We start from the raw sequence: 26,144 nt of genomic DNA, 5'->3' as shown, positions 1-26,144 counted from the left end.
TGGCATGAATAAAACCATCTCACTAAATAGCATCATATCCTGTTTCTTCATAATGCAGACTTCTTGTCTTATGCACCAGCACTCTCCAAAAACTTTGCCCACAGCATTTCTTTTTCAAGTAAAGTAATAAATTAGCATAATTTACATGGCAGTATCCTTTTTTTATAACAAGAGGCTGTAAAATCAGTCATTTATATTATAGACAAATATTTTTATGGCTAATATTTCTCTAAACTAATTTAGATGCATGACTTTGACTTGTCAGAGATATAAGTGCAGAAAGGGCAAAGGGGGGCTGACACACACAGGATGCAGGTGAAATTCACATCCCAGTGGGATCCACCTCAATTCTGCTGGGAAATCACAGAAGGTCTGGATTTTAGCACTGGTTTTTAAAATGTCAGCTCACTGACAGCGTGCACCTTTCGAAGCCAACAATGCTCCCACTGATTTCACAAGGCAGACCATGGATGGGGATCTGCACAGCCTGGTGGAGTGGAAGGTGTCCCTGCCCGTGGCAGGGGGTTGGGATGAGATGAGCTTTAAGGCCCCTTCCAACCCAAGCTTTTCTGTGATGATTCTATGACTGAAGAGCCCACCGGTGAGGCTTTGTACACACAGGGATGCTGTGCCTTCATTTCTATGAATGAAATGCCCAAAGGAATCAAACCAGTACTCAAATAATGGTAAAAAAGGGCAGAAGTCATTCTCAATTTCCTTACTTTAACACATCTTAGGGACAAAGTGTTTCTTGTTGTACTTGTGAGAAACTCCTCTTGAACTCAAGAGGAGCTGGCAAAGTGGAGTACAAGGGTTACTGTCATCTCCAGGGGAAGCCAGAGGAGGCAGAGTTTTGGAAGAAAATGAACTTCAGGCAAACCAGTGACATCAAATACAGATCAAACAAACAAACACTCAATTCTGATGCCAACTCAGAGAATATATTCAACCTCTGCATGAAGAGCTATGCAGGTTAAATAAATGATTCATGGCAACGAGGGCTTGCTAATCGCAGCATTGCCAGTCCTGTGGCTCACTTGGAGAAGCTGGGATGGGAGGAGGGATGTACAGGTCAGCATGTGGCCGGGCCCCCCATGCCCTGGCAGTGCAATGGCACCTCCAGGGACACTGGGAGGGGGACAGGGTGGCAGCCCTGGCAGAGCTGGCTGCCTGCACCGAAGGATGCTGAAAGGCAGCAGGGAGTCCTTTACCTGTAAATGGGATCCATAAAGAACGGGGTGGGCCTGGCGTGCTGCAAAGAGGACTCTGAAGCTTTCCTCTGCTCGAGGTCTCCTCCTTTCTTCTCTCCAAAGACGTGGTTTTTCCGAGGCTCAGCCTGCCTTGTGCTGCTGGCTCGGCTTCGGCTGCCCATGCTGAGATCCAGAGGCTGGTCCTGGCTGGATGCAGAGGGGGCTGCTGGCTTTGAGGGGATGGGAGTGAGTGGCTTCTCCTCCTTACGTTTTATGGTGAGGTCAAAGGGAGACTCAGAGCTTCCCTTTGGGATCTTCTTAATTTCACTGGGTGATTGGGGCTCCACTTTCAGGGGTAACGGTCTCAAGTCTCTATCAGGAAATGGATACATTGATTGAGAGAATGCTGGAAAAAACGGGAGGGGAAACATGGAAGGGTAAGGTAAGGCTCCGACTTTTTTGTCTTGCAGCCCCACAAGTCCTGTTGAACCAAAGTACTTTTCAGCAATAGAAGCAATAGCCTTTATAGAATCATTCACCGCTCCTGACACCGCAGTCTGCTCCTCTAAGGATGGTGAGAAAATGGAATGATTGCTGTGGTCTTTCTTATTATTTATTGACGCCAGGCTCTGCAGAGAGCTTACTTTGTCTTTGAACATTTTACCATTTTCTTTAAATTTCTCTTTCTCACTTTCAATGTCACTTTCCAGATCAGAGCCCGAGGTGGTTTCCAGGTCACTGCCACTGGGGGTACTGACATCGTCAAGGTCAAGGTCACTACTCTCTGACTGGTCACTGAGTTTCTCATGTGGCCTCTCTTCAGAGGACCCTTCTGGTTGAAGCTCCACTGGCTTATTCTCCCCTACTGATGGTTGTTTATTTAGTGCCTTCAAAATATCCTGGGTGGCTGGCAGTATCTGAGGATTTGTCATGAGGGGACTTTGGCTTTTGTTTGTCTGATCTGCGCTCGGAAGTCCTTTAACAGGAGAACTAGTAGGTAGCAAAGGTGGCCTGTGGTACAAGCCTGAAGGAAACAGACCGGGGAAGCTAAAAGAAAATCCAGGAGCTGTTGGAAAGGTAAGACCAGCAGGATGCCTATTGGCTCCAAAATAGTCAGCAAGGCCCGGATTTGCATGATTCATATTAACCATGGACGTTTTATCCATAGCTGGGGTTCCAGGAAGAGAAATGCCTTGGCCAAAAAATCCTCCTGCTGCAAAATGGTTCTTGCCCTCACAAAATCTCCTGTGTTTATTTAAGGAAGACGTAGTGCTGAACATTTGTCCACAGTCTTTGCACTTGATTTGGGTTCTGCAATCAGCATGCATGCGCTTATGACGACAAAGGTTTGAAAACTGAGTATAGGATTTATGGCAGACCTCACCTGTATGTAAACAACAACAACAACACATCTCAGGCTTTGTGGTAATTGCCCCCACCCTCAAAGTTGTGCAAATAATACCATTTTTTACCCATCAAATGTCAATGAGGAAGCCACAGGGAGAGGTCTAGGTGCACAAACATATAAAAGAAACTGTACTGTCCAAAGGCATCCAAGCAGACAAATGTCAGAAGACAGCACCAAAACCCACTCCAACCAAGCACAAAAGGTCTGGAATCGCTAAAAGACACACTGTCCTCATTTTCTCTTTGCACTGCACAGTGCTGCACATTCAGTACCATTATTCCATGTTGCATTAGCCCCCAGAGCCCCCCGCGAGCCATGACCCCATGCTGTGACCCCGCATGAACCCACGGTGCTCCTGTGTGAGAGCACAGGTGTCTTCAAATGGCATCCATTTATGTCACTATTCCCATGTGGAAATGAATCATTAAAATAAATATTTGCAGGACCAGACAGAGATGAAGCTGCCTCACAGAGCTTTCACTCTGCAAGAATAGGACAGAGGTGAAGGAGCAGACAACCAGGTATTTCCTATTTCCAAGCATATATGTAACAAAAATTTTTTTTTTACTTACAATGAAAAATTTAATCTCATGGAAGTCCAGGCTGGAACCTGGAAAACCTCAGTACTCTCATTTGTCCAATGCATTTCTATTCATGCAATGCATACAGTGCTCACAGGTGCCTATAACTCTAAATTCCACATCTTAATTTTCCTAGTCTGAATATTGCTTATTTGCCTCTTGCACATGACAAGACAGACCATATTTCAACAACAATTTCCTTTAAGAATGAAACTCTCTTTATTTGCATGTCTGATACTCAGTAAAAGCCTGATGAATTTCCTTTCAAACACCTCTGGGATGAGAATGATTTCAGGCTCACAAATGCAGCATTTGGGAGAAAGCCTGGGAGCACATGGGGGAGCAGATCTGCCTTGAGGTCAGGCCTGATCTAGCCTGTGACACTCTGCACATTGGAGCTCAGCTTCCAGCAACCTTGCACAGTGGCAGGAGGCTGGAAGTGGTCCCAGTGGTGCAGAGTGGGACACTGCAGAGTCAATCACATCACTGAGGCAAACAGCATTTTGCAGTCTCCTGGTTTTCAGGCTGCTACAAACCTTAGGGAGCAAATTGGGGCAGCAACCAAATTAAGAGTCTGTAAGTAGAAGTGGGGTTTGGAAGAGGGCAGTGCTTAGTTCCCCAATGAGTTTTTATGTCCCTTCTTGGCATCTTTTGGATGAGTAGGAGCATCAGGCAAGCCTCAAGGCTGTGCTGTGCCTTGTACTTTTCATTATGCCAAAATTTGTCTGTACCTCTGCACTACCTTGCTTCTAAGAGTGTCAACTCCAGACTTGTTTGAAAACAAGGCAGCACCACTATCAGCAACTGCTGCTATCCCCCTACAATAAATCCTTTTTATTTTTTTCTTTTATTTTTTTTCCCAGCCAGGAAGAAGCATGTGGCCACTTTATTTTTTTATTTAATTTCTGGGATATCATAAACTCTCATCTTTCACACATCAAAGCCGCACAACAATACGCATTGTGTATTCCGAGGCCTTTTTAACAATCATTTTCATGACTCGAGACAGTCTGACATAATTTACAATGGCTCTATTTTAAGCCTGCAGAGGAAACTGAATTGAATGTATCCCATCCTGCACTCTTGGTTCCCATGAACTGCAATCACGTCCTCTAACTTCCACTCGCACCGGGGCCCGCGCTAACCTTCCTGCTCCTCCAAATCCCTGCCCTTGAGAAACTCCACCACTTGTTGTCATCTCCTAACTGTTTACCTCTTCAGCAGCCTGCTCCATATCTCACCAACAATGCTGCTATTGTTCCCGGGCCTGATCCTGCCCCATGCACCCGTTTTTCCCCTGTTCTCATCCCACACTGACATCCCCGGGACAATTCGTGGGGTAAACGGTGCAGGATCGGACCCAAACACAGGAAATTCGCAGTGTGGTAATTCAGGAAGGAGGTTTGTTTCTGTGTATCAGTTACTGTTCCTGCTGGAAATCTTCATTCACAAGGAAAGGCAAGAAAGAAGAGAGAGAAAATCAAAAATCGAGCGAAAAATAGACAGGGAAAAAAAATGGAAGAGAAAGAAGTGAGACAAGAAAGATGAGAAAAGATTATTCTAGTTTCTTGAAAATGCTTGGTTTTCTCTTAAGTAGTTTTTGTCCCTTTAAAAATAATTTATTTGCCTATTTAACATAGATGGATTTTTATTTAATATAGAATTATTTATCATTCATTTTTGCTCCGATTTTTTCTGCAATTTTCTTCTATTTTTAACGTAATTGCAGGCATAAAATTTCTGTTCCACGCTCCAGGGTACAGAATCAGGCCCCTTACCTTCACTGTTGAGGCTTTACACAGTAATTTCCCCCAGCTCCCACCACGTTGATCCCAGAAACTGAAATAAAACTGACCCAAATTGTGACTCGAGTGCTGCATCCATAGGTCACACAAGCTGGATATTATGAATTTCCTCCTCTCCCATGTCTAAAGCAGGATAGACCGTATGCATTTTTCCAGAAAAAGAAATATCTCAAATGCATGCATTTCTAATGATAGGCTATTGTAGAATTAAAAAGAAATAATGTTTTATGAACTTTTGATCCTCTGCCAGGTTGCATTGAGGTCCGGCTTCTTGTTCACATGGCTTTATTAAAGATAAGGCTTTGATCAGGTAGGCTAGAGTGGCAAAGGACTGAGAAAAGAGGGGTATTGGCACAGATAGGTCTTCCTAAAATCTGGAAAGTTCTCCCTTAAAGAACAGTGGTACATTATCAAACTATTGTTCTCCATTAATATATTGCAAAGTCAACAGAATCAAGAAATATTCTTTCTACTCTGGAGAAAAGCAAAAGTATGCACTTAAAATTTTAAGATATACTTACAGGCTATTAAGAGAGATGCAAATTAATAATTTGACTAAATGCATTTTATCTCCGTTTTTAAACTAAATTAAATCAATAATGAAAATACCATTAACATACATAAATATTTATTATTATAATCTCAGCAAACAATTAACAGCTGTACCAACAATTTACCTTCTGGAGCACTGAAGTTATTTAAAACTACTTAATGAGGTGCTGCTTGCTCAAGGTGCCTCTTGCATTCAACAGGCATTCTATTAAATTTTTAGGGCTGGCAAAGAAATTTTGTGCCCAGGTGGCAGCCCTTGCTCCCTGGAGTACTGTTCCTCTTGGGGACTGTCACCTGAAGCCCGGGTGTGTCACAGCATCAGTGACAGGCACACCCTTTGCCACAGGGACTCCAGAGGACACTCAGTGTCTAAACTGACTGTGACACCTCCATGGATATTCCCAAGGACTCCTCAGATAAATTCGTGTTATAAGATCTACCTCCTTTTCACCACATGACTTAAACTTTGGTAGATGGGGGGTGGTTATCAACTTTAATTGTTTCCATGTACAAAAGCAACAGAAGCTGGGTTTGATTTCTGCTGTTGCACCTTATTACACCCTTTAAATCTCACTGCCATACTTTTTAAGAAACTAACTTGTAAGAGAAGCTCCCCTCCTTGCAGCTTATACTGCTCTACAGACCCCAGGTTTAACACAAACCCCCCAAAATTGCACAAAAATTAATCTCGTGCCCACTCACTCCGTACGGTGATTGTCTCTGAACCCCAAATTAGCCAGCAGTTAAGCTTGCATATTTTCTGCTTATTAAAAAAATTACTGTAAGTACTATTTAGAATATGTTCAGCCTATTGTGGCATGTGGTTTCTATTTGGGGAGGCTGGAGATTCTGTGAAGGCAGTGAGTAATTACCTTAGTGTTGGTGAGTTTTCACTCAAGCTTGGGCGGCACACTGTAATGAGAGACAGTTGCCATAAACAGACTGGTACAAGTAAATCATGGTGTGTGGCCTTCTGGTGGAAAGCAGATATCTGCTCTAGGTGACCCTACCTCACTCTCACAGCTCAGCAAAGCAGACCAAACATGTGGTCTCCAAACCTTTTTGTTCTGCAATTACACGGCTGTTATCCATAGGTTGCTCCATGGGGTTTCATCCCTCACACCACATGTGAAGAATACCAGTTGTTGTTTTGATTTATCAGGAAAAAGAGCAACAAAAAAGCATTTGAGAGATTATTTCATTCATGAGATCTTCCACTTAGAGACTTCCACTTAGAGACTTCCACTTAGGACGTTGCAATAGGCCTACCTGAGGAGTCCCTACCTAACCAGAAGTTAGTTTCCTAATTAAGTGTAATCATTTAATATGCAATCAGCTGTGAAAATGATTAGTGGTATTTAATATTGGATCTATGTATACATTTTCTCATTGAAGGAGTCCATACCAAAAGTATTACTAATCCAATGGCAGGTTACAGATTTTGCACAAATGAGTTGTTTAAGCCAATACTCCTCCTCTTGAGGAAAGGATTTCTCAAAGAGTATTACTCTTGAGGAGTAATACTCCAAAATGTATTAGTTTGTGGCCAATGCTTTTCACAGGTATGGTGCAGATATTTTGGTAAATTATTGTTGAGAGCAGCAAAAGATAGAGAGGTTTAGCAGACAAATAGGAGAGATGGTCAAGGTGTCTTTCAAGTCACAGCAGGTGCCTGAAAAGGCTGTGGTGGAGAGTAGCACTACCAACAATATTTTAAAATATTTTCTGCCTCCACTTCCCCAGTAAAAAGGAGGGAAAGCAACCTGCACTCTTCCCAAGCAGGGTCTGGCTCAGCAGCAAATGCAACCTGTGAGGGGTGAGGATCCCACTTAAGCCCAGTACACAACCAGGCTCACATCCAAGGCCAGCCTTATTGCTGGAGAAGCTGTTAGTGAAGATCTAACAGCTCAACTCAGTCCTTAAACATGGGGCATGCTCAAGGAAGGTGGCAAGATGAATCTCACTGCCTCTGAGATGTGTTTTCCAAATCCAGCAAAAAGTCATGGCATCTGTTGTGGAGACTCTGCAGCCCAAAATCTGCTCCTAAAGCAGGAGCAGAGCAATGAGGCTGCAGCCACCAAGCCTGGCATGGCTAAATCCCACTCCTCACTTTGCATCTGCGCCTGGAAAAACATCCCTGGGACAACAGGTACATTTATACAGCACACAGTCTGCCTGAAAAGGAAAATCACATGAAAACAACTCCTTGCATTGGACCACAAATTTCCCAGAACTCATTCAGTAACTCCCAGCCCCTGTGGCACGGGTGGGGAATTCAAAGGGAGCAGAACACAACCTGCTGCTCCCTGAGTGCGCTGCTTTACGGCAATGAAACAACACTTAATCAAAGATGTTTAGTTGGAGACTTACATATGAAAGGTTTGACACTGCTGTGGATGTGTTTATGCTGTTTGAGGCCTGAAGAAGTGGCAAAGGTTTTGCCACACTCTGGACAAGCGTGAGCACGAGCCCCCACATGCTGGGAACGAATGTGCCTCTGAAGGTTGCTGGGGTCCGTGAAAACCTGCTAGGAAATGAGTACTGATTAACCAAGAAACTTGACTGTGGAAGAAGCCAGTTATTACAAGAGCCCTTTAAAATTCAAACCTTGGAGCTATTTTTGGGAGTATTCTAAGGTTAAAACCCTTGCTAATGGCCAGCAATGGGAGCTGTGCCTGCAGGAAGGGGCCTCAGTTTCCCAGGATCACCCAAGTATTGTGTGGTCTGTTCACCCCTTTGCAGCAGAAACATTTGACTTTGCGGTTAGAAATTGCACATTTGAGGTCATGGATTTCATGGGAAATGAGTGAAAATGTGGCTGCTTGAAACCTCTAAGTGCTACTGCAATAGAAATACTTTATACTGATACCTGAGTGTGTGACAAGTAATCCTGTACACAACTCAGAGCTAGAAAGCAGGGCTTGGTTACATCTAGTAAGTGTCAGCTCAATATGAAATTCCCATTATTGCAGCAAATCAACCTAAAACCAATTAAGTCCTCATGAAAAAGGGCCAAGCTTTAGAAATCTGATAAAAAGCAAATGCAGAATACCACATACAATAGAAATAATCCCCATAGCCCAGTGCTGGGAAGAGATGGAGATGCTTTAGAGATGAGAGCTGTACTCAGTGCAGCTGGGGTGCATTGCTATTGCTTATTTTTGATTTATATTGTAGCAGTGTCCTGAAGTTTCTGGTCCCAGCAGCTGGCACATAGCCTAGGGAATCCTCTGCCCTCTGTTTCCCTGGGGGTTCTTGCCCCTCATTGACCCTCTTACACCCCACCAAACTTTTCAAGGAGCCAAGCCCTGAGCTCAAGAACGCTCAGCATCCTGCATCAGTGCCCATTTCAGACTCCACAGCCATTTCCAAACCAAAAGGGAAAGAAAAAGAACATATTTTCCGAGTTGAAGTGAAAACCCTTGAGAATCCATCTGGAGCACGGCAGAAGCCCTATGCTCTCCTGCATCCCAGGCTAGGGTACCCCCACTTCCAGGCTCCCCTGCATCCAGCAGCACAGGAAGTGCCAGGCAGCCTAAAAATTCACTGTATGTACCTTGGCACAGTTCTCACACTCGTAGTGCTTCCCACTGTCGTGTGACATTTGGTGACGTATCAAGTTGGACTTCCAGTTGAAAGCTTTGGGGCACTGGTCACACTTGTACTCCCTCTCCTCACTGTGTGACAGCATGTGCTTCTCCAGGCTGTGGAAACAGGAACAGGGCTCAGTCAGACGGGGCTTTATAGGAAGAGGAGAGAGCAGAGCACATAGTTACAGCCAAAAGAAAGAAAATTAAAAAGCTCCAAAGGCCCAGTCCTGACAGAAGTAAGTCCTGTGAGGTCCAGGCTCACCCCAGCCAGGAGGCAGAACCTCCTTCTCCCCACCAGAATAACACATCCTCTCATGTTTTGCCAGGCCACTTCCAAATGCTCCAGGAGATGCTGCTGCCATCGCTCCCCAAGGAGATTATTTCATACACCTCTCACTATTTCACTCTGGTAATTCTTCCCTGCAGTCTGAATTATTTCTGCCTTATGACTTTCCCTCTGAACACACCTTGGATGCCACCACCTGCTATAAATCCACTGCTTTGATGGGAGTCAATTTTTCTTACAGTAGGAATAGATGAGGAATAACTCCTCTGGTGTAGGATGAGTTTAAGAAGCCTCTAGACAAGGTAAACCACAACTGAAGCTATTACTGATGATTATTATCAACTGTGTGGTCGTAAAGTCATTCATTCCTTAGTGGTTTATTCAGTCTATTGTTAGGATATTCAATGTCCACCTGAAGTCTGTTGCACATCTTTAAATTAAATTTTTTTCTTGAATTTTTACCATTTATTTGTAGCAAATATGTATTTCTAAACAGCTGTATTGCTTGCTCACATACAGAGTCATAACTCACACCACTGCTTGAGGGAGGGTCACTACATAATGCAAGAGTGGATTCACAGAAAACCCACTGGGAAGTGGAATTTTAGCCAGGGGGGATGCCCAAACTGTTTTCACATGAAGTTCCCACTGATCTCTGCTGAATCAGTGACCAAACCTGCTGGGGTTGCAGCCTTGTTTGGGTTGTGTAGCCCAAACAGCAACCTCCACTCTCAGCCACAGGCAATGGAAATGCTTTCACTCTGCAATGCTCTTACTTCTACCCCTCTTCTTTTGAGGGGGGAAAAAATAATTCTGGCTTCTCTTCCTACTTTCCATCACATAAACAAATCTGCCATAAGACCCAGAGAGATTCTTGTCCCTGGCTGTGTCACCAGCTCCCGGACTCTGTGACCAGCCATCAGCTCTGAACACTCCTGGACCCAACACCCCCATCTTCCCACCCAGCTATTTCTCCATGTAATCACTCACACCCTCAAGCACAGCTCATTTGGGCCCTTTGTTTTATGTAATCTGGATATAGCACACTTTGGCCCTTTTTTGCAGTGAACTGTCTGTGTGGTGTATGAGCCTTTCAATAATTCAGCAGCTCAGAGAACGGCTGCATTCACGCTCATTTTTCAATCTTTCTCACAGTACTGCCCATCTATTTATGATGAGTCCTTCTTTGTTTTCTGCTTTTTCTCTTCAATATTTAATATTTTAAGCTAAATTTACATTTCCTCAATGATTCCCATATGTTAGATACCGTCCTCTCACTCGCAGGGAGAAAAGAACTTTAACACTGAACAACTCCCAACATGCAAAAACCTCACAGACCAGGGTCCTGCCTCACCCAGGCAATTCTTCTGACTTGATCTGCCTCCAGATCTTGAAATTAATCCCTCAGACTGAAAACCAGACACATGGAACACACACTGCCCAACATCACCCAATGAACAAGAATCTGCCCCATTCAATCACGTTTTAAGCCCCTTCTCCTACCTTTGTAAGTCTGGGAAGACTTGGTCACACTCTTTGCACTCCTGGATCTCATGCACGTCCTGAAGGTCATTCTCGTTCTCAAGCTTCTTCTGGAAGTCCTCCTCCACCATGGAGAAGGCGGAGTGAGGTGTGCTGCAGGGGAACTTCTGGTGGTCCAGCAGCTCAGCCTTGGACTCAAAGAGCTGGTCACAGTCCTCGCAGCGGTACTGGCGCTCCTCTGCAACACACAGGGGTGGGGACAGGCACACCACCTCAGCTTTCACCCATCCTGAACCACCACCCCACCAGAAGCTGGATGATGGTGTGGTAAACAGATTGTTCCTCAATAAAAAAAAAGAGAAGAACCTCAAAAGAAAAAAAGGATTCCTAAGAGTGTTTTATAATGTTAAAACTGCCTGGGTGACATCCAACAGGAATCCCTAACCCTGGCTTAAGACAAAAGTTTAAATACCAAGGACAAGTGTTTAAATACCATCCTAAATGGAATTATACAGGGTCTAACATGGCTATCCAGCAGAGGCTGCCAGTCTGTGCATTTCTCAGTGAAAGGGACTGACTCAGACACAAACACCAGCATCTAAAATAGCCAAAAGGGTGTTTAGAGCTTTTAAAAGCCTCTTCATTTTCATCATAGTCCTTCTGCAGCACCCAGCCCTGTTCAAAGTAAGCCAGAGATGCATGAAGTTAAATTCTTTGCTTTAAATTCCAAAATATTGGTCATAATTTCTTGCTGGAAAGTGGAAAGTATCAGCAAAGTGCTACTTGCAAGTGAGTACTGCATTCCCTTAACTAGTAATTCCTGCAAAAGAAAATCCCAAGAAACAAACTTGGAGAAGAGCATCCCACAATGGGTTTTTTCCTGCAGTATTTTCTAGTGTTGGTCCATACAAGGAGCCAGACACCCTGGTTTGGTTCCAGATATAAATGCCCTGAGGCTCCGAGTCAGAAAGGCTCTGGCTGGAATCCCCAGTGAATGTTCTTGGTTGCTACTTGACAGTTGAGCTGATCCAGAGAAAGTGTCATGGGGCTCTGTTCTTGGCTGTCCACGAGCAACACTTTGGCTCAGTCTGCTTCCAAATTAGCCCTGTGGGACATGATCCTGCATGTGACTGCAGAGATCTCCTCTGTGACATTCATACAATAGCTACTTGACCATGGGGACTAGGCAGGGAGGAGAGAGTGCTGGACAGGGGGACACCTTCAGCAAAAACTAAAGTTACCACTGGGGGAAAATGCCCAAACACAAAACCAAATGGGAATGAATGTATAACCCCCACTTTTTTCTTAAGAGAAGAAGAATGTAAAAGCAGTTACAAGAAAGTAGAGACCTTGATAATTCCTGCCCCGTGCATTGTCCCCGAACCCCTGAAAATTTGTAAAATGTTCCTCTGGGCAGAAACTGCAACATGCTGGGCATTAAGCAGATATCCCACACCCAGGTCCCACTGTGGCTGAAAATCCACTGTCCAACAGGCAGCACAGCTAAAGGAGATTTGGGAAACTGGGGGACAAATCTGAGCAACAACTCAGGAATTTCAGATGAAGAATCTGTGCGTGGGATGAGTAAAGGACAAGTGTGAGGAGTAAGAATGGCTGAGCTGTCCTCACAAGTGACAACAACATTGACAACCTCAGATTTCCTCTTTTCAAGGTCACAGTTGTTTGGCTAAATGACAAAAAATAACCAATAACCAGGGCCCATACATGTCCTGCAGGAGCAGCACAGTCTTGAGATAAGGACATGGACTGCTGTTCTCCTATTGAAACCCCACAAAAAAATCAAGTTTCAATCAGGAACAAAAGGGCAGAAGATGGACAAATGCAACCACAGTCCAGCTCTCCTCTCTGGCTGCAGTGAAGCCACCCCAGATTCCAGCAGAAGAAAAAGTCTTTCTAAATTCAGGGTTAATTTCAGTGATACTTTCTGTCAGGTGAAACAGTAAGAAGAGGCTAACCGTGGATGTCCGGAGCCATTGTTTCATGTGAATAATCTTCACTCTTCATGAACAGTAAGAGCTCCTCTCCCGGTTCAATATCTGCTACCACTCTGTAGAATATCTGGGGGGGGAAAAAATAGAAAGAAAAAGCAAGGTGAGCACCACAACAGGCAAAGAAGCATCAACTCCTGCTGGTGAGTGGGGCAGACCTCGTGGCCAGAGCCTGCCCACTCATGATGACCATGGCAAGTCTGCTCCTTCCAGCCCCAAAGCCGTTGTGTTTTGGGCTCTGTGAGGATAAAAAGAACTGCTTTCAACAGCCTCTGCTGCAAAATGAGCTGTGTGATGACTGTAGATATCACCAGCAACTTGTCTGCTGACTTACACCAAACCAAAGTACAGAGCAGCCATAAAACACATCCCTGAGTGATCCTGGTAAGAGAAGGAACTCCTGTTGCACTGGGAAAAAGTACTAAAGTAACTTTAAGGCTTTTACTCAATTATCTCAGATGTCTTCTCCAACCTTGATGTTTCTGTAATTCTAAAACAGAGGAGATGCTGCTGGTTAAGCCATAGGCATCCAGCCCCCCATCCCAACCACCTACATGGTCCAAAAAGCTGTGAGGAGAGAATCTTGTAAGAACCAGTGCACCTGGCTATTCCCTAGCTTCAAATGGAAACCACAGGAAATATCAGTGCTGGATGAAGAAACACCATGAGCAGCCAAGGCTGCTGCTGGTGGCTCTGGCTGATGACACCTTGGCCCCTCATACAGGTGATGCTGGGCTGTGGGGAGGAGCCATTGGGGTGGCAGGAGGCTGTGGGGGAGGGCAAAGGGGACACCCTCCCTTGGGTCCCTGCACCAGAGGAAGCACACGCCAGCACCACCAGACTCTGCAGAAAGGAAATTCCCAAAATCCATCTGGCTGCTTTCTGTCTCAGCAGGAAATGTGAAGAGCACTAAAAAGCTCCATGAAGCAGCTCAAATAAATATTAGTAACTTCCTCGGGCCTTGTTAAACAAAACCACATGACAGCTATGCTTCCTAGGCTAAAAAAATGATGCCTTTGCTTTTTCTCAGTATTTTTAAAAGGTTTGCTCCCAAACTCTTAACTCTCGACGCTCATTGCAGTGCATGGGGAGAGAGGCAGCAAATCACCTGAAGTGCTCAAAGTCCCACAGATGAGCTTGCCACAGGTAGGGACAGGTGTCTGGAGGTCCGTGGGTACCTTCCCTGCCGGGTCACACGAGGGCTGTCACCCAGGGCGGTGCTTTCCCTGCCCAGGCACACCAGAGCATCGCCCTCCGGCAGCCAGCACATACCGGTGTCCTCCAGGAGGTGGCCGTACAGCCTAATCCTTCCTGCCTGCACAAGCCATGCCCACTAAACCGGCTAAACACCTAAAATATCGAATCTGGATGCATTTCCTCAGATTTGGAGGGTTTTTTCCTGCAATTTGTCCCAAAAGCTGCTCTGGAGAACAGAGCAGGGAGTGGCAGTGGAGGTTGCTGGGGCAGCTCATCCCACACCCCAGGGCTCACCCCTCACCAGGTGACAGAAGTGCTGGCAAAACACATCAGGCACAAGGTACCAGTGCCACAACCCCCTGCTTGTGGCCAATTTTCCCCATAAAAACCAGGAGAAGGAGTTTATGGGCAGTGTGATCCACCCTCCCTCCTCATCCACACCACCCTCACCAAACCACCAGCCTGGGCTGTTTGGGCTTCCCATTTGTATCTCTGGCTGAGGGGATTTCAAACTCCACAGAGTGTTTTGGAGGCCAAGAGAGCCTGGCAGTGTCCTGTGAATATCCTTGCATGCAGCCAGGCAAGTATCTGGTACCACAGCCCCCTGTGGATCCAATGCTGCTGTCAGTGCCAAAGGATGCAGAGCTTCAGCCTGCTGGGGCTGCACTGAGGCAACACAGCTCATCCCATCAAAGGCCAAAACACATTTAAATGGAGCCAGCTTTTACCTCCTGCAAATAAACCCGGTGACAGTGCCACATCCAGTGAAGATTTGCTGCAAGCAATGTGTGGTTTTCCATTCGTTAAGATGCACGTGTAGAAAAGTGGATTTTTAATTCCAGAAGTGTAATGGCCTCTGCATATCAGAAAGGTAAGCTGCAGTTGGATCTGTGGGAGATAGGCCCAGTTGCTGGCTGGTCTGGGGTGAAAATAATGTGTGGACTAATGATATGTGCACACTGACTGAAGAGACTTCTGCAGACCTCTGTCTTGGGGTGCACACAGAAGGAGCAGCACACAGCCAGGACACAGCAAGGCTTCCACCATCCCAGAGGGACTGTGCCAAAACTTCTGCTCTGCCCAGGACTTGCTTCTTCTCCCAGGTCTGGTTTCCCAGTCAGGTAAACGCCGCTGTTCTTCCTGGGCTGGTTTTGCACCCACACCAAGGAGCAAACAAAAACCACAGAGGAGCCTTCTCCCGTATTTTCCCTGTCCCACACCAAAGGTGTCTGGACAGACCTTTTCACCTCTCACCACAGAGGGAGGACACGTGGAGAGGGGCATAAAGAGGGTCTTGTTCACAGGCGCTGTGCTGGGGAGCATCACTCCTCTTGGGGCAGCCCAGGACGATGCAGCATCTTTCCTGCAGCTGTGGGACACAGCCCCGAGCAGGAGCAGACTCTGCAGCCAGCTGTCCTGTCTGCACTGGTATTTAAAAATGCAAAAATGATCCAGCTACCCATCAGAAACTGCCTGGCCAGCATCTCCATCCCTCAACAGGGAAACTAGGTGAGTGTTTCAAAAAACTCAATTTTTTAAAGTTGAGTAATGTTTCTTTTTTTTGCATCTCAGCCCTAACATTCTCCAAAACAAAGACTGAGGGACAGATTTCCAGCTATGACATTTTCACATCATTAGAGTATTAACTTTAATTATTATTAAAAATAATTTTTTAAATTTCTGAAAAATAAAAATATATGCTGAAAAAATTCACCCACACTAACCCTTACACATAAATTTGCATTGCAGTGAGAATCTAAAATAAAACATACTGAAATCTAAACGAAAACAATCACACAGGTAAATTAATTCTGATTTTAAGGGCTGTCCTTATTACTTCACATGAATAGCTTATTTTTTTCTCACTCTTCCCAACTTAAAACTCCTGGAATTACCCTATCTAGGAAAAAGTGAGAAGCCAGCTGTTGAAATGAACCACACTGCCTGAATTTGGAGGCAGAAGCAGATGACCCAGGGCAGGCAGGGAGGTGGGAAATCCTGCAGCCCCCAGATGGGGAGCCTCACAAATTCCCCCCAGCTCCACAGGTACCCCTTGGGCTGCCTGTGTCTTGCAAGAACAGCACCTCTACCACTGGCAGTATTTTTGTATTAGGAAATGCTATCATAAAGTAAGTGGATTTTTCAATTGCAAAGCTTGAAAATTTCTGGCACACAGTCCTGACTCTACTGTAATTAATGAAAGGTTTCAATTTTCTGGCTATTATTTCTCCAGCTGACTGATGCTGCTCCATTAACCAGCTTTTTTGGGTTGACCTCCACTGGGGTCTGCTTGAGAACAAGTATAGGAAGAGCTTCTGCACAGAAGAACAACCAGAGGAGTGGGGAAAAAAACAAATAAAAGCAAAGTCCAGATGCTCATTTCACATGCCCTGGGATCAACGGTGTGTGACTACGGTTTATGTAGGAAGAGCAAAATCGGATTCAGATCTGGAAACACTTTCAAAGTTCAGGGGGTCTGAGGTGGGGAGAAGTTGGGGGAGGCCTGGCCCATCAGCACTCTGTGCCTACCCACACCCACACTGCAGGTCAGAGATCTGTGCTACCGAGCAGAAATAAAAGCTCCCAAACTGCAAAGCCATAAAGGGAAAGGGGAGTGGGGGGAAAAAAAAAAGGAACACACACAATTCATTTCTAAATGGATGAATAAGGCCTCATTGTTATGAATCCCAGTTTACTTTTCCTGGTCAGGCACTTGAAATTTTATTTATGCTTAATAGACTGCATTTGGCATGTGTAAAGATGACAGAAGCGTGAATTATGAACGACCTTCGACCTATTCAGGAAGTTGTAATAATTGAAATAATAGCGAAACGCGCTCCCCACGAGCTCGGCTGGGGCCACGCTCAGCCGCTGAGCCCGTGTGCTTTGAAGCACCCCAGCCATCCCCCTGCCCCTGCCAGCCCCACACTGCCCTGCCTGGACCCCCCTCTGCTCCCATCAGCATCCCCCAGAACCACAAGAGTTTAACTGAAGTTAAGGTTTCGGGGGGAAAAGCAGCAACTCAGTCACTGAGCACCAGCCAAGGCAGGAAGTGCCATGCTCACATTTGTGGTGCCCCAAAGAGGAGCTGTGTTCTGGTGCATCCAACTGAACCCTTTATTCCTGCCTACAGCTTTGGAGAACATTGCACGTGCTCCAGAGCTGCCTGGGAAATGCAGATTTTAGGGCAGGCTAGAGATGCCTCTCCAAGTGGATGCAGTTTGTCCTTTAAGCCCCAGGCCACGTGCTGAACTCCCAGCTCCCACCCCAGGGAGGCACACAGGGATCCTGCCCTGCACTGGTGCAAACAGGAGGACCCAGCTTGGGGTGGTGGGATAGAACAGAAGACCCAAAAGTGGATTGCTCCCTGGTGAGCCCCACCAGCACTCACTGGACCACATTCCATGGGCACACCCACCCCAAGCAAGGCAGCCTCATCTCCCAGCTCCTTTAGGGAATGTGCCCCAAGAGGTAGCGTGCAGGCTGCCAATGGCATACACCTCCACACTGCTTCAGAGCAAGAGTGGAATTTGCTTGAAAAGTAAAACAAATTAAATGTCCAAAACTACTAATGAGTGTTCTGTCCAAGGAGCTCCATCAAAACCAGGAATTACACCCTCCAGATAAATGAGAAGGACGAACAGACACACAGCTTCACAACAAGCTGTAATTAAGAGTTTGAAGGGAAAACACAAGAAAGAAAAAGGTCCAAACAGTACAGCTTCAATTTTAGCTCCCGTGATGAACAACTTGTGCAGCTGGAGAGCTGTGTGATGAAACCCGAGCCAGGTTCTTTTTGCTATACTCAGGCAAATGATAAATTGAAACAAACTGGAGTTTTTTTCAAGGGCCAAGGTAGAGGAGTCCTGCCTAAAAGCTGTACTGGGCCCAAAGTAAACTTCAGCAGAAATCCAGAGGCAAAAGTCAGCAAGTCTCTGCATGCAAGGGGCTGCAGGGGCACAACTGGGAGCCCAGTGGGGAGAAAGGACCCTCCCAGAAGCCTCCATGTCCCCCTGTGGAGAGGGCAGGGGAGCACCACAGTGCCTCAGCACCAGAGCTGTGAATCCTTTCCTTCTTCATTTCCAAAATGCCCCAAAATCTCTATGCAGGAAGGACTGGAGGAAGGATGCTCCAGAAATGCTCCCCATTCTTCCACCTTGCGAGGGAAAAGGTGCCTCCTGCTCCCCAAATCAAGAAGGGACCTGCAGGATGCCTCTGCAGGGCATCCTTTTTGGCACCTTGGGGGGCTGCAGGCCACCTCCCTCCCCAGTACCACTCAGGTCTTCTTCCACTGTCAGTGAATTTTAGGTCCTGTGAAAGCCTTGGTTCCTCCAAGCTGCTCTGGACCTGCAGAACCTCTTCCCTGGAGATCACTAACCACTGACACCAGACACCAACTTCTGTCACCCAGCTGTTCTCCTGAGCTGATCTAACCAATCAGTTGCCCTCTAACACCCATGAACCTGCATTATGAACCACACCAATATCAAGCAAGGTGCAGCCTTGTCCTGGCTCTGTGGTTGTCCATAATGCTCTACGTTTTAACGAGCAGATGAGTAGGATTTGACAGCCCTCACCACAAAAAAATCCCTTATCACTTTTATGAAACATGAATCAGCAAGAAAAACCTCATCACTTTGCAGAAATGGCAACAAGTTGCTAGGTTTGGTTTTAAACAGTTTACTTTAGGTCACATCAGGACAGTCCAATGCTGAGAGCTGTAACACCACCAGTGAATCAAATTCCAGATAACACAGGCAGTCGTAAAGCCCAGGCAGGAATTTCACCCACAGCCTCAGCTCTAACTGCAGCAAGTGGAAAATCACCACTGAGCAGCTCTTCATTCCATCAGCTCCAAGCTAAAACATCCCTGCTCCACTGGAGACAGATTTTTAGTGGGAGTTGGATTAAGCTCTATTTGCTTAATAACCAGCAATTCATAGGAATCATGGCAGAACAGAGCCCTGTATGAGCTCAGTGTGTGCGTGCCCTCCTGACCCACAACAGCCAAAACCTTAATTTCACTCTCTGACAACAAAGCCTCAAAACTATTCCTTAAATACACAACTTTTGCAGGTGGCTGTGCAAGGAGCCCCTGCCCGCCACGGACAGGGGGCCGCGGCCGTAAAACCTGAAACATGAAGCTGTGCCTGCAGATTAAAAAAGTTTGTAAAACGTGTAAGGTGGGATCAGATCTGGTGGAACCTACAGCAGTAGGTTCACTCCTGTAAGTTTATATTACTGACATCGGGCATGTTGTTAAGAGTGTGATACTACTGGTTTTGCTCCCTTTGTAGTGGCACGTACTTGAGCATAAGGCAAGGAAACAAAACACACACACAAAAACCCACTAAAAACCTATTTCAGCACGCACAGCAATCTAAAACCTAGTAAAGTGATCTTGAATCACTCTGAGTTTTCTGTGGATAAACCAAGGGGACTCTTCAGGAGCTGCTTTGTTGGGGGAAAAGGGACCTGGAAGACCAGGGCAGTTTCACAGCACTGTGTGTCTGTATCACTGTCAGAACTCTGCAAGCAATAAGCAAGATAAAAACAATATTCTGGGGTTTTAACTTCAACAGCTACCAACAATCTTTCTAAAAATAAAAAAGTAAAAAAAAAATTTGTAGTTTGAAGGTGACCGTGATCTCAGCCTGGAATGTGTGACAGACACTGCCATGCCACTGCTTGATTTAAAACTGCACTTCCATTAACATATATCTTTAAAAATAATGCTTTTGCTGGGCTGACAGGACTGCCAGAAAGCCTAATAGAGCCAATCATTCTGAAGCCATTAAAAAGTTGAACTAATAGATATTTAACAATAACAGAGAGGAGTCGTCCAAGTTAGCAGAAACTGCTCTAGAATCCTAAACTGACTCTGAGCTGAAAAAGCACATTCCAGGGCAAGAACAGTGACAAGACTTTCTGCAGCTCTGCACACACTCTAGTCTCTTTGGGGAAAAGAAAAAAAAGTGAGTGCCCAGTTTGTGGAATTTCATTATTGATATACACCCAAAATTACATATGTTCAGGTTAGATTGGGTATGACAGGAGATAATAGCAAGACAGCAAAAAGAAATCTTAGTTTGACCTCATTCGAGATTTAAAAAAAAAAAAAAGTACAAAAATGCAGCTTTTAAGCCCCTCTCCAGCTGCAATCAAATGAAACATGAGTTGCATCCAGCGTGCATGTTTTGACTGCATCCCACCATTATCGAGCTGTTCATCTCAGCAAAGCTCATTTATACAGTCATAAGAAAGAGCCCAGGCCTTTTGTAAAGTTGATCCTAAGTGATGAAACCTAACCCCAGCCGTGAGTCAGGGGGTGGGGTGGTATGTCTCTGAAAAACTCTAAGAGAGAAAATGACAAAAAAATGTTTTTCTTTCCCTTTTTTTGTTAAATACAGCAGGTAGAACGCAGCAGAGCAACCAGATTACACACCGCCCTGAGTTCATCTCAATCCTGCCTCGAGCAGTCTGGGAACCATACCTATCAGTCAACCTTGAATTTAGTAGTATAAACTTGTGGGCAGCATGAGGCTGGGAACACTGGAAGGATCTTTCACCTTCTCAGGTACAGCCCAATGTTTGCTTGTGAATTTTACAGATGAGTTGAAGCAATTAGAGGTGAACAATTACTGCTGATCGAGTGTCAGTGGCTCGGGAGCAAGCGGAGACTGGGGATGCTCCCTGTGCAACCAGGGCTGCTGAGTTGCTTTGTGTCCCTGGGGGAGGCAGGAAGAACTGGGGTGTCCCCCCACGCCTGCACCCAGCACTGGCTGTGGCTCCAGCTGACCTGGGGTCTCCTGTACCAGCTGGGCTGCATCGTCTCTGCCCTCCAGCTCTAGCCACAACCACTGACACACATACCCAGCTTCACCTTAATTTTTTATTTCCCCTTTTTATTCCCTTCTTTTTCTTTTTTTTCCCCTTTTATTTTCCAGGAGCTACCAAGGCTGAGTGACCCCTGGCAGCCCCACACAGTCTATGTGCACACTCAGCCCTGACTTGCATTTGTCACTCCTTGTACACGCACACGTTTGGCCATGTAACGTCCATTTCCCAGTTTGCCTTCCCATTATATTTTATATTACCTCTGGTGAGCTTGTGCCAGAAGAAAGCAGAAGGAGGAGCTGTTAGAAAGAGTTTCTTGCTTTAAGATTCGAGAGCACATTTTTAGCATTAACTTTTTAGGCTCTGGTCATAAAACGTTGGAGTACACGGACGATTTTGTGGGTAAGTGTGCAGCGCTTCCAGAGGGCCAAATGAACAACAATCTCCTGCTGACAGCACCCAGATCACAACAAGCTACTTGAAAGACAACCAAACCCTAATTTGCAAATCTCAGCAACAAAACACTATAAAAAAAAATGGAATTATGAACAGCACGATACTGAGCAAAATAAATAACAAGTCTCCAGTGAATGAAGGGAATTATTGGCAGCAGTACAGCCACCATTACCAAATGTCAGAAATGTAAACACTAAAAAAAAGAGAAAGTTAAAAGCGCCATAACTTTCCTTCCAAAAACGTCAAAGCGCGGGTGTGCGCTCAGAGGGAGATGCTGATGGCTCAGCCTCGCCTGCACTTTCAGCTGCAGATCCCCAACACCGACCCAAGGACAGTGAGTTGCTTGACCAATGCATGTAATTTCTTCTGATCTTTCCTACCTCCACCAGCTCCTGCTCAACGTAAAATACTTGAATTCACTGTTTCAATTAATCTACATAGTTTCCTTTTCCTATCACTGTTCCATAAACGCTCTGCATGGAGAGAATCTATCATTTTTCAGCACAAAGCATATTTCAGCTTGGAAAACATAACTTGCTTTTACTAATAACCTTTATGGTTTCTTTAGTTAAACCAGCTGCTGTATAGAAAAGAAATTATCTCTCGGTCCACTGGCTCGTTCCATGCTACATGTGCTCAGGGCTGAACTGTAAAAGTTGGAAGTGAAAAAGATCTTCTCTCATAGTTTCTGAGAAAGTTATCTGACCCAGTTCTAATCAGCTATCTTGCATGAGTGAAATACGTAGCACTGGGCTGGAAATAGCAGGCTCCCTCGCATTCATTTCCTATACGTATGGAATTTGATTAGAAAGAATGATTTCTAATTGAAGCTTTGTGTCTGGTTGTGATTCTTCTTTCAATACTGTCAAGGCAATTAAATCAGCTAAAGATAATCTTTAACATTCACCTGATGCAGTTAATTAAGTGGTGAAAAATGAAACCCTGATTAAATGAATCGAATTCTATGTTGCAGGTAGCGAAGTTTAAATTGGAAACAAGAATTCACAATCAGCTGTTGCTTTGCTGTTTTAAGTATTTTACTTTAAAGAAGCAAAGCTTCCTCAGCCTAACTTTGCCCATTAAAATATTTCATAATGGCCTGTGTTATCCGCAGACAAAAGCAAACCCTGATTTAGGAAACACCTAATAACTCATCAGCATAATTGAAAACAAAATGCTTTACTGCTTTACTGCATTCCTCCTCTGCCTATCCCAGCCTTTTTTCCAACACACAAGGATAAATAATGTTTCAGCCCAACAAAGAATGGATTTAAGTGCAATAAATGAAAAGAAAAAGAAAGCCACCGAAGACCCTGATTCAGCACATAAGTACTACGAGTTCCAGCAAAGTGTAAGGGAAGGCACAATAATATCCATGCATGTGTGCATTCAAATCCAAAGCCCCACACATGCAAGTACACTGGTAACATTATCACTTTTGTGTCCTCCCCTCTTTCCATTAAATTTATGTTACAGCATCCAACCAACTCCACGATTTAACATAGCAATCCAAGTGGACTGCAACAGGAGCCAGAAAATGCTCCTAATTCAAAATCAGCACATAATGTCTTCGTACCCCTTAGAAAGCAGCCCTGAATTTTATCAGATATAAGAGCAAAAAAACTCACACATGAATTGAACAACAATATGTAAAACTGAAAATTCGTATTTTCTACTGCCCCTAATCAAAATGATTCCATTCTGCATTTCCATCTGTACCTTATCTTTTGTCATGCCAGCAAACAGGCCAAAAGCTGTTGTGAAATGCTGTTATTTTTTTTTCCATTGACACCTGAATGTTCCTTTAAAAAGTAAGTGCGGAAAGTGAACACCACGTACCTGATCACTTATTTGACATGCAACAAGGTTGTGCTGATTGTAGCATCCAGCAAACTTGATATATTTGAGCCAGTTTCCTACATCTGGTTGACTGGCATCTATGCAGAACTTCACATTGCAAAACTCATCCAAGATCTAAAAAGAAGAATATCAAAGAGTAAATCTTTCTGTCACTGGCTCAGTAATCTAATCAAAAGATAAATCACAGGTATCCAGATAAACAAGCATATAATAATAATAATAATAATAATAATAATAATAATAATAATAATAATAATAATAATAATAATAATAATAATAATGTGTTTATTCATAAATATGTTTCCCTGCTGAGATTTTTTGTTTTAGGAACTGTCAGAATACATACATAATAATAAAAAGACAACAGATGTTCTGAAAAATGTCTTGACAATTATTTACAAGTAATCGAAATGTTGTCTAATTATTGCAAAGAAACACTATGTTAATTTAAGAGGAACCTGATTTTCTATGCATTCATCAATGACTGTGTCTGAAATTATTATTTTAATTAAATAAGACTCTGACGAGAATATAACAAAAATTATTAAAATAGATGGTGTTGGCTTCATTTAAGGTTTCTGTTTTGTTTCAGGATTTACATTGATTGCAGCATTCGTTTAGAATTTTTATATTTGTTGCTCTGAACCAAACTTTATCTGGTAGGCAGAGTTATTTATCTTGTTTTAATATTACACTTCCCAAACAGTCCTGTGCAACACTTAAATCCCTCCCCTTAATCGAAGCAAATAACAGAACTCCTTATGTCAAAATAAAGAGAAAAAATGAAAAAGAATGGAAACACTCATGCACACCATGGCAGTATTCAATACACACCAATAAATGGTTCCAATTATGCAGACAATAAACAAATATAATGAGACTGCTCGTGGACAAGCTAAAGACGATGTTCTATTCTAATATTATGACAAATTACTAATCATTACAGCGGACTGAATATCATTATTTGCAAGCTTCACCATCGGCCTATCCCAAACTTCCCACAGCTTCCCGGGGAGCTGACTGCTAAACTGTAACAACTTCGCCTTGGCACCGGCAGCAGCCACCCCATTTTAACAGCAAAATAAAGGAAACAACCTGAAACGCCCCAAACGAAAGCGAAGGGCTCGGGAGGCTGCGCCGCGCCGGGGAGCGCCTGGAGCCGCGGCCGGAGCCGGCGCTGCCGGTGCCCGCTCACCGGGAGCCCACGGAAGTCCCTGCCCGGACCCTCGGAGGTCCTCGATCGAGCCCCGCGCTGTCCCCGCGGGACCTGCCCCGGTCACCCCCCGCGCTCCCGGGGCCGCGATCGGGCCCGGCCGCGGGGTGGGGGGTGCGGCGGGTGCGCGCAGCCCGCGGGGCAGCCGAGCATCGCCCCGCCGAACCGGGCTCTGCCCTCTCCTCCAAAAGAGAAGGTGGAAAACCTCGCCCCCAGCCCGGAGGCCCCGACCCCCGCAGAGCCCCGCAGAGCCCCGCAGAGCCCCGCGGCCACGCCGGGCGAACTCGGTCCCCACGGGCGCGCACGCTGCCCTGCCGCCCGCACCTCCGGCTGCTCTTGGGAACGGGACGTGTAATTTTCCCTTTTGGAGAAACCCCCAAGGAGAGAAGGGGGGCTCACCCCGCACTCCCCAGCGTCTGGGGTCTGCCCCGGGGCCGGCGGCGCGGCGGCACCGACGGGGCAAAGCGGCCCCGTCCCGCGGGGCCGTGGCAGAGCTGCCGCCGCGCTCGCCGCTCTTACCTTGTGTCGCCGGGAGCCCGCGGGGGCAGGGAGGGGGGAGAGGGACAAATATCCTTCAGGCGGCTGGAAGCAACATCTCGGCGTTAAACGCGGGCGAAGGCCGCGGCCGTCGGGGTCCGGGGAGCGGCGGGCGCGGCGCGGGGCGCTCCACCATGTGCGGGGGGCGGCGGGGCCCGGGAGGGGGCTGCTGGCCCCGGAGGGCTCAGCGGCGGCGGGGCTCGGCGGGTTCCTGCCGGCTCGCCATCACCGTCCCCTTTCGGCCCCTCCTGGTCTTATCGGCTGGCTTTGGGGCGGCGTGTGCGAAAAAAGTTATCGGGGAAGGGGGAGGAAGGGGAAAAAAAAAAGAAAAAAAAAACACCCAGAACCCACACAAGACTCTTCAGGGAAAGGAAGGGGGAAAAGAAAAAAAAAGGGGGAAAAAAAAAAGGAAAAAGGAAAACAACAACAACAAACCCCACAGCGCACCGCTCAACAAAACAAACTTCTTTCACTTCTCCGCCGGGGATGGGAGAAAAGTGAGTGCGCGTGGGAGGGCGGACGGGCGGGCGGCTCTCCCCCTCCCCACGCCCGCAGCCTGCCCGCGGCGCTGCTTCCCCGCCGCACCCCCGGGCAGCGCCCGGCCCGGCCCGGCCCGGCGCGGCCCTCTCCGCCCCCCCTCCCCGCCCACCCCGTCGGGCCGTGCCCTCCCGCCGCTCCCCTTTCGGGCACTGTCTCTTTAAAGCGGGGCAGCCCCGGCCGCTCCGGCCGCCTTTCACCCCCCTCCTCTTCGCCCCCCCCGTCCGGGGCGGCGGCGGCGGCGCTCCCGGCGCGCTTAAAGCGACAGCGGCCCCGCGGCCGGGGGTCACCGCCAGGTCGCGGAGGAGCGGCCCCGCCGCGGGGGCTCACCGGCAGCCCGCGGGGGCAGCCCCCGCCGGCCCCCCCCGGGCGCATCCCCCGCCCGGGGCCGGCGGTGCGCGGTGCCTCAGGCCCTCGCCGCTTGCCTCTATTTATTGGCCGCCGCCGCTCGCCCCGGTGCCCGCAGCCCGGAGCGCCGTCACGGCCGCCCCGCAGCGGGGTCTGCGGCGAGCGGGAGCCGCGCCGCGCTCGCCCCGACGGCTGCTCCCGGCGCTCCGGGTGCTGGCGCGCCCGGCGCGTTACCCGAATTGTTCCCGTCATCGCG

General features: G+C 46.5%; 1 protein-coding gene across 7 annotated transcripts in view; it reads right to left on the bottom strand.

Moving 5' to 3' along the window:
- The window catches only part of MECOM (MDS1 and EVI1 complex locus), a 325,262-nt gene that overhangs the window by 22,911 nt on the left and 276,207 nt on the right, over nt 1-26,144 (bottom strand). For 2 of the 7 annotated variants that reach the window (XM_059855809.1, XM_059855811.1), the window contains exons 3-8: nt 23,233-23,367; nt 12,871-12,973; nt 10,916-11,132; nt 9,093-9,240; nt 7,907-8,063; nt 1,212-2,574 (exon numbers count right to left, since the gene is read on the bottom strand). In XM_059855809.1, the coding sequence (XP_059711792.1) occupies nt 1,212-2,574; nt 7,907-8,063; nt 9,093-9,240; nt 10,916-11,132; nt 12,871-12,973; nt 23,233-23,367 (2,123 nt within the window). Of the gene's footprint in view, nt 1-1,211; nt 2,575-7,906; nt 8,064-9,092; nt 9,241-10,915; nt 11,133-12,870; nt 12,974-23,232; nt 23,368-24,985; nt 25,182-26,144 lie in introns of those variants that run through there. The other 5 variants (XM_059855810.1, XM_059855813.1, XM_059855814.1 and 2 more) reach the window with 4 other exon arrangements.

This window comes from Haemorhous mexicanus, chromosome 10 (genome assembly GCF_027477595.1).
Source record: "Haemorhous mexicanus isolate bHaeMex1 chromosome 10, bHaeMex1.pri, whole genome shotgun sequence".
In the NCBI taxonomy this organism is placed as follows: Eukaryota; Metazoa; Chordata; class Aves; order Passeriformes; family Fringillidae; genus Haemorhous; species Haemorhous mexicanus.
This window is presented reverse-complemented; position numbering and strand designations above follow the sequence as displayed.